We start from the raw sequence: 7,378 nt of genomic DNA, 5'->3' as shown, positions 1-7,378 counted from the left end.
GGAGAGGGAACAGGGATTGATATGTAAAATAAGAAATAATTTAAAAGTTTTTGATGAAAAGATTAATGGAAAGTAAGATCAACCTATCTCCCATAAAATTAAATACCTATCAACTTTCCTTAAAATAAATGATGTAAATATACTTACTTATTTAATTTAGATATTTTTAATATTTAATAATTACAAATATTTCAATATTACAAATGTTGTTAATTTTAATAAGGTGGTAAAATATTCATACTAAATGACTGTAGAAAATGCAGTGAACAACAGAAATGACCATGAATTTTGACCTTAAGTGAAATTATAAATACAGAGACATTTGGGATTAAACACTGATCTAAATATAAATAAAATTACTAAAATTACATGAGAAAATATAAGAGGATAATCTCTTATTTTTAGAATAAGTTTCTTAAATTATTAGCTTTCCCTTTATGGCCACATAAGTATCATACAAGCTTACTGGGAGTACTTTGTGTGGTTTTAATAAATATAAATACACGTTGAAACATAACAAAAAGAAGGACAATTAGATATCCATTCTTTCAATACTGTATATTTTCTGGTGAAAACATTGAAAATCTTCTGTTTCAACTATTTTATAATATATGATACCCTTTCACTGTAGTCATTTGTCTTTGTAATTGCACATTTGAATGTGTTTCTCCTGCTATCTACCTAGATTCAATACAATGATTGACTAACTTTTTATCACCTTCTCACTCTACTTCTATTTAATGGTAGACATTCTTCTAACCTCCTCTATAAGATCCACTTTTCTGGTGCTAGATATGAGTGAGAGCTTAACATTTATCCTTTTATTCCTAGCTAATTTCACATAGTTTCTTCTTGAGTCATCCATCTTTTTTTAGTCTAATGATGAGATTCTTCTAGAATATTGAAGAAAATTCATATAAAATAAAGTAGAGCAAAGGCTCAAAGGATTCTCACAGGTAAACCATCATGGGAGAAATGGCAGTGAAATTGAAATTAAGGTATAGAGGATGAAGAATATCTCAATTTATTTTTCAAGGTCTGTGGACTTTAAGGATTATTTAATATGGCTGAGCAGGGGGCATTACACTGTTCAGTGTTACATGCTGTTCTAAACACTTTCTCTGTGCTCCTGGGTATTCCACAGGACATCTCCTCTGTGAATCTAAGGAGCCTCATGAGCATTAGATTAGCACAAAGGAACTATGGCTACTGAACTTACAGAGTGCTTCCTACATGATGCAAAATCATCCTCACTATATCATACACTATAAGAGAGTATCCCGCTTAGAGAAGATCAAGGCAAGTGAGACTTGAATGCTGAACACAAATAAATGCATTGTATGCTTTGTATTTGAATCATAACTAATAGGTGTTTGAAGAAATTGCCTTGCTAGTTTTAAAGATTTTTTTTACAAATATCTTATTGTTCATGAAAGAATTGTTTTCTGTTATGGGGTGATTTCCTGTTATGTCACTTTTGATACAAATTGGAAAAACTGTTCCAAGAAGTCAGTTGAAGCAAAGGAAGTTTGGACAATAACTGTGAGTAAATTGTCTGTGTAGGCATGGTCAAAGTCTTTAGGTAAAAGTTGGAAAAACCTGTGAAATGTTTGTGAAAATATACAGCATGATAGGAGGTTCTGATGTGCCCTAAGAACTGAGTGTTCATTTGTTGGCTTCCTGTAAGCTCTCTCTTGGGCTCAAAGTGTGATGAATTAAACTGACATAGGAGGGAAAAGAAGGAAAACTAACAGGTCAATAGTTAGCAACTGGTGATCAAATAACAGAGTTAAATTAATCCAGGTGACAAAACACCCTTTAACACATCTGATATTTATTAATGGGTGACTAGTTGCCACCAAATTAACTGCCACCATATGTGTACACCTAGGAACCTAGGGAAAGATGTCTTAGTAGGAACCATTTTACTTATTTTCTCTGGATAGAGATTATACACATTGTCATCATCAACTTAAACTTATAAGAAACAATGATGAGCTTGTAATTATTGCACATATTTACTGAGATCTATTGTATTATTTACATCAGTAAGGTTTCTTGACTAAACGTTATGAGAAAAAAACAAGGTGTATTCATTTGTTTTCTTATGTTCATAATTGTGCTTAAAATAATGCCATCTTACATCCAAATTATGAGTCGTATATTTGATTATCTAATACCAGATGCCATTTTTAAGAGGTTTATCTTCTTTAGTAAAAGTTAGGGAAGTATGCAATTTTAGAGTAATCCCTTTTCCTGGACATATTAAAAATCAGTATTGAGCCATCTATACTAAACTTCCAAGTTCCCAAAAATGAAGCCCAAACCCAACAAGTAATTTGGAAGAAATATCAAAATTCACCAAACAAGAAGAATTTAATTGATGTAATACAAATATGTCATGTGTATTTCATGGAAAGGCAGCCTGTGTTGTGTGGTTGGTAGCTAACTAACAACAATCCTACTGATAAATCCTTCTCTTCCTATCTAAGAGTGCAACTTTAACACCACCGGTCAGCTTCTGCTTACCCTGTTTGTGTTTCTTTAGGATTTCTGTGTCTGAAAATAAAACACCTCTGCACATGGAACTTTTCCTGTTCGGCCAAATTGAATGGTCACCCAATGCTAAAACAGAAAATGAAGTTAGGAATATTTAAAAAGTAGTATGTTTTCCCCTTGAAAATATGAAATTTGTATAAGTTTGACTTTGACGGATGTTAAATCATCCCTTTCATTTTCTATGATGTTTGGTCTTATTATACCTTATTTGAATGCTCAAATATTGAGTAATGATACCAAAGATTAGCAGAAGCCTTTTCAAAGATGACATATCAAAATAGTTAGTAATCAGGCATCTGTACTGACCTGTCCTTGGGGTTCTGACAGGATAAGCCCTCAGCGGCAGCCACTAAGAGCACCAACTGTGCATATTCACTATGTTCCCTTTTAAAAGAGGTCTGCTCACCTCCCATTCTTCTCTCTCTCTTTCTCTCCCTGTCTGTTTGTCCTCCTTCTCTCTGTCCTCTCTCTCCCCCTTCAATTTCTCCTTTCTATGATTCCTTTCCTTGATAAAACAAACCCTTCTGCTTGAATTCTGTTGCATGATGTCTTTCTCTTTTGTGCTGTTTTTCTGAAATTACAAGGAAAATGTCTTCTAATTCTTGAAGCACTTGAATATTTTAAAGTCTCCATATTTTATTTCTATTTGGCAAAAAATCATTTCCTTAAATACAATATATATTTATCTTATTAACTATACTTCTATAAAATGAAAAATTTACAATACATTTAAATATTTAATAACAAAATCAGAAATTTGCATCTGTAATAAATTTAATATTTTTCTTTTCTTCTTTTTTCATATTTTATTTAAATTAAAAACAAGCTTGTTTTACATGTCAATCCTAGTTCCCTCTCCTTCCTCTCCGCCCCCCTCTCCCACCAACTCCTTTCTGCTCCCCAGGGAGAGTGATGCCTTCCATGGGGGATCTTCTAAGTCTGTCATATCATTTGTAGCAGGGCCTAGGCCCTCCCCAGTATGTCGAGGCTTAGAGACTATCTCTCTATGTGGAATGGGCTCCCAAAGTCCATTCTTATATTAGGGATAGATACTGATCCACTGTCAGAGGCCCCATAGATTGCCCAGGACAGGTTCAGGGGTTCTGAGTCAGTCCTATGCTGGTTTCGCAAATATCATTTTGGAGTCCATGAGCTCCCCTTTGTTCAGATCAGCTGTTTCTGTAGGTTTCTGTAGCCTGGTCTTGATCCCTTTGCTCATCACTCCCCCCACCATGCAACTGGGTCCCAGAGTTCAGTTCAATGTTTAGCTGTAGGTGACTACTTCTGCTTCCATCAGCTACTAGATGAAGGCTCTAGAATGGAATATAAGGTAGTCATCAATCTCATAATCAGGGAAGGGCATATAAGGTAGTGTCTCCATTATTGATTAGATTGTTAGTTCATGTCATCGTTATAGATCTCTGGACATTTTCATAATGCCAGATTTCTCTTTAAACCTATAATGTCTTCCTCTATTATGGTAGGTCTTTACTTGATCTCCTCTATTCTTCCCCTGACTCAATCTTCCTGCTCCCTCATGCCCTCCTCTCCAATCATCTTCTCCGCTTCTCTTTCTTCTAACTCCCTCTTCCCTCCCCACATGCTCTCAATTTGCTCAAGAGATCTTGTCCCTTTCCACTTCTCCAGGAGACCAGATATGCCTCTCTTGGGGTCCTCCTTGTTTCCTAGCTTTTCTGGATGTTGGGTTATAGGTTGGTCTATGTCTAAAATCCATATATGAGTGAATATATACCATGTTTGTCTATTTGTGATTGGTTTGGCTTGCTTAGGATGGTTTCTTCTAGTTCCAAAATTTGCCTGAAAATTTCAAGATTCCATTTTTTTTCTGCTGAGTAGTACTCCATTGTGTAATGTATCACATTTTCTTTATTCATTCTTTAGTTGAGGGGCATCTAGGTTGCTTCCAGATTCTGGCTATTACAAATGATGCTGCTATGAACATAGTTGAACAGATGTCCTTGTGGTATGAATGTACATCTTTTGGGTATATGTCTAAGGGTGAAATTGCTGGATCTTGCTGATTCCCATTTTCCTGAAGAACCGCCTTATTGATTCCCAAAATGGCTGTACGAGTTTGCACTCCCACTAGCAGTGGAGAAGTATTCCACTCTCTATATATCCTCTCCAGCATAAACTGTCATTGGTGTTTTTATTTTAACCATTCTGACAGGAGAAAGATGGTATCTCAGAGTTGTTTTGATTTGCATTTCCCTAATGGCTAAGGATGTTGAGCACTTTCTTATGTGTCTTTCAGCTATTTTAGACTCCTCTATTGAGAATTCTCTATTTAGTTCTATACCCCACTTTTTAATTGAACTATTTGGTGTTTTGATAACTAGTTTCTTGAGTTCTTTGTAAATTTTGAAAATCATCCCTCTATCAAATGTGGGGTTGGTGAATATCTTTTATCAATTTGTGGGCTGCCATTTTGTCTTGTTGACTGTGTCCTTTGCCTTACAGAAGCTTCTCAGTTTCAGGAGGTGCCATTTATTACAATGAGTATATCTTCTAATTGTTGGAGCACTTGAATATTTTATTTTTAAATATCACTTTGTCAAAAAATCATTGCCTTAAATAAAACATATATTTATCTTATTAATTTTACTTTCTATAAAAAATGAAAATTTGAAATACAATTTAAATATTCAATGACAAAATCAGAAATTAGCATATGTAACAAATTTAATATTTTCTTTTGCAGATAAAGCTGTTGATACTCCATAGGATGGGATAGATTACCTGAGCCTTTGTAGCATTTTGCCAATGTGGGTTTGCAATTCTAGATTCCACACCTAAGAACCTTCAAAGAAATGATCTGAAATCCTATCTCTGAATTTTGGAGTTTGTCCTTGTCATTACTTACTAAGCCTGAAATATCCCTAGTGTTAACATGGTAAACAATACAACACATCACTATATTTCATTTTTCTATCTAGTTGGTATTCCTGGCTTGGAAAATTTTCATTGCTTCATCAGCATTCCTGTATGTTTCCTGTTTGTCCTGACCTTGCTGGGAAACAGCATAATCATTGCTACTATCAAACTAGAACCAAGCCTCCACCAGCCTATGTATTTCTTCCTTTGCATGCTGGCAATGACTGATATGCTTCTTACATGTTCCACAGCCCTGAAAATGCTGGGTATTTTCTGGTTTAATGATCACTGGATTGAGTTTGATGTCTGTCTAACACAAATGTATTTTATTCACACACTTTGCATTTTTGAGTCAGCCATCCTGGTGGCCATGGCTTTTGATCGCTTTGTGGCCATTTGCATCCCATTACATTATTCAACCATCCTTACAACATCTATGGTTATTAAACTTTGTGTAGTTGGCTTGAGTCAAGCTCTGTTCATGGTTTTGCCATGTCCTCTTCTGATTAAGCGGCTACCATATTACACAAGCTATATTATTCATCATGCTTACTGTGAGCATATGGCTGTGGTAAAGTTAGCCAGTGCTAACACTCTCATTAACAGAGCATATGGAATCTCAGTGGCCCTTTCAGTGATACTGCTGGATCTATGGCTCATAGCCACATCCTATATAAAAATTCTCCAAGCAGTGTTCCGGCTTTCTTCTCAGAATGCCCGCTCTAAAGCCCTGGGCACCTGTGCTGCTCATATCTGCACCATTCTTGCCTTCTATACACCTGGACTGTTTAGCTTCCTAACTCATCGAATTGGCAAGAATGTACCTCCAAGTGTCCACATCATCTTGTCAAGCCTGTATCTTCTAGTGCCCCCCACAGTGAATCCCTTGGTATATGGTATCAAGACAAAACAGATTCGGGACCAGGTGCTGAGCCTCTTCTCACATTTGAAAATTACTGAATACTAAATTATTAAAATAATGTTTGTGATGGAAAAACATGCCTCATGAAATCATGGAGCCCGAACTTTTACTATGATGCCATTGTAAAATGCTACTTCTCTTTTATGTTGTATTTCTTTCTTTTTTTCTACATTGTTTTGGAGGCTGTCCTGGAACTCACTCTGTAGACCAGGCTGGCCTCAAACTCACAGAGATCTGCTTGCCTCTGCCTCCCGAGTGCTGGGATTAAAGGCATGCACCACCAGCTACTGGTTATGTTGAGGTTTATGGTGGGAAGCAATATTTTGTATAAATGTTCTCATTTTAACTTTATGTAAACCACGTCAGTTTATTTTTTCATTTAGTGTCTTCACATTACACAGTCCTAGTTCAGATTATGTTTATGTTACCCATCATAATATTTCTTACTATCATTTTCTCTATAGATTTAAGTATATATTGTAACTCTATGTTTAGTGTCAAGTTTCAGAGCAAAACTAAATGCAATGATTTCTGTTTTAGTTACATATGTAGAAATTTGAATACTGTCACTGCTGTCTGTACTTCAGAATAATTCACAGCACTTGTGGCCATCTGCACAATAGCTGTAAGAGATCAAGTCAGTGAATGAACAATATATATCTCTTATTATGCTCAAGTATGATACTTTTATGTCTAATGTCAGCTGAACTTTTTGAAACATTATCTTATTTATATCTTAGAGAAAAAACTCAAAACTGCTCCTATGTCTTCCTTTCATCAGAAAAGTAAGGTTAGCTAGCAAGTTTCTGCTTCAACATCTGGAGACTCAATGAATATAAGCAACATGAACTTACTTAAAACAAGAACATTTGAAGCAGGTATGTTGTGCTGTATTAGAATTTTAAATAGAAATTTTCTGAGATACTGAAATTAAAAGAGGTAAAAAAACTTGAGTATATGTGAAGAAAGAACATACCAGAAAAGAATCATGCTAAAGCATCA

The 7,378-nt window shown here is 35.3% G+C and overlaps 1 protein-coding gene across 1 annotated transcript; it reads left to right on the top strand.

Annotated features, from left to right (window-relative positions):
• The first annotated feature begins 5,470 nt into the window (after nucleotides 1-5,470).
• LOC101834815 (olfactory receptor 52K1-like) lies at nucleotides 5,471-6,421 on the top strand. Its single transcript, XM_005074093.1, has one exon. It carries the CDS (start codon nucleotides 5,471-5,473, stop codon nucleotides 6,419-6,421), a length of 951 nt encoding a protein of 316 aa, XP_005074150.1.
• The last annotated feature ends 957 nt before the right edge of the window (nucleotides 6,422-7,378 follow it).

The sequence above is a fragment of the Mesocricetus auratus genome, unplaced genomic scaffold (genome assembly GCF_017639785.1).
Source record: "Mesocricetus auratus isolate SY011 unplaced genomic scaffold, BCM_Maur_2.0 Super-Scaffold_4256, whole genome shotgun sequence".
Lineage (NCBI taxonomy): Eukaryota > Metazoa > Chordata > Mammalia > Rodentia > Cricetidae > Mesocricetus > Mesocricetus auratus.
The sequence above is the reverse complement of the archived record's forward strand: the minus strand, read 5'-3'. Positions and strand labels throughout refer to the sequence as shown.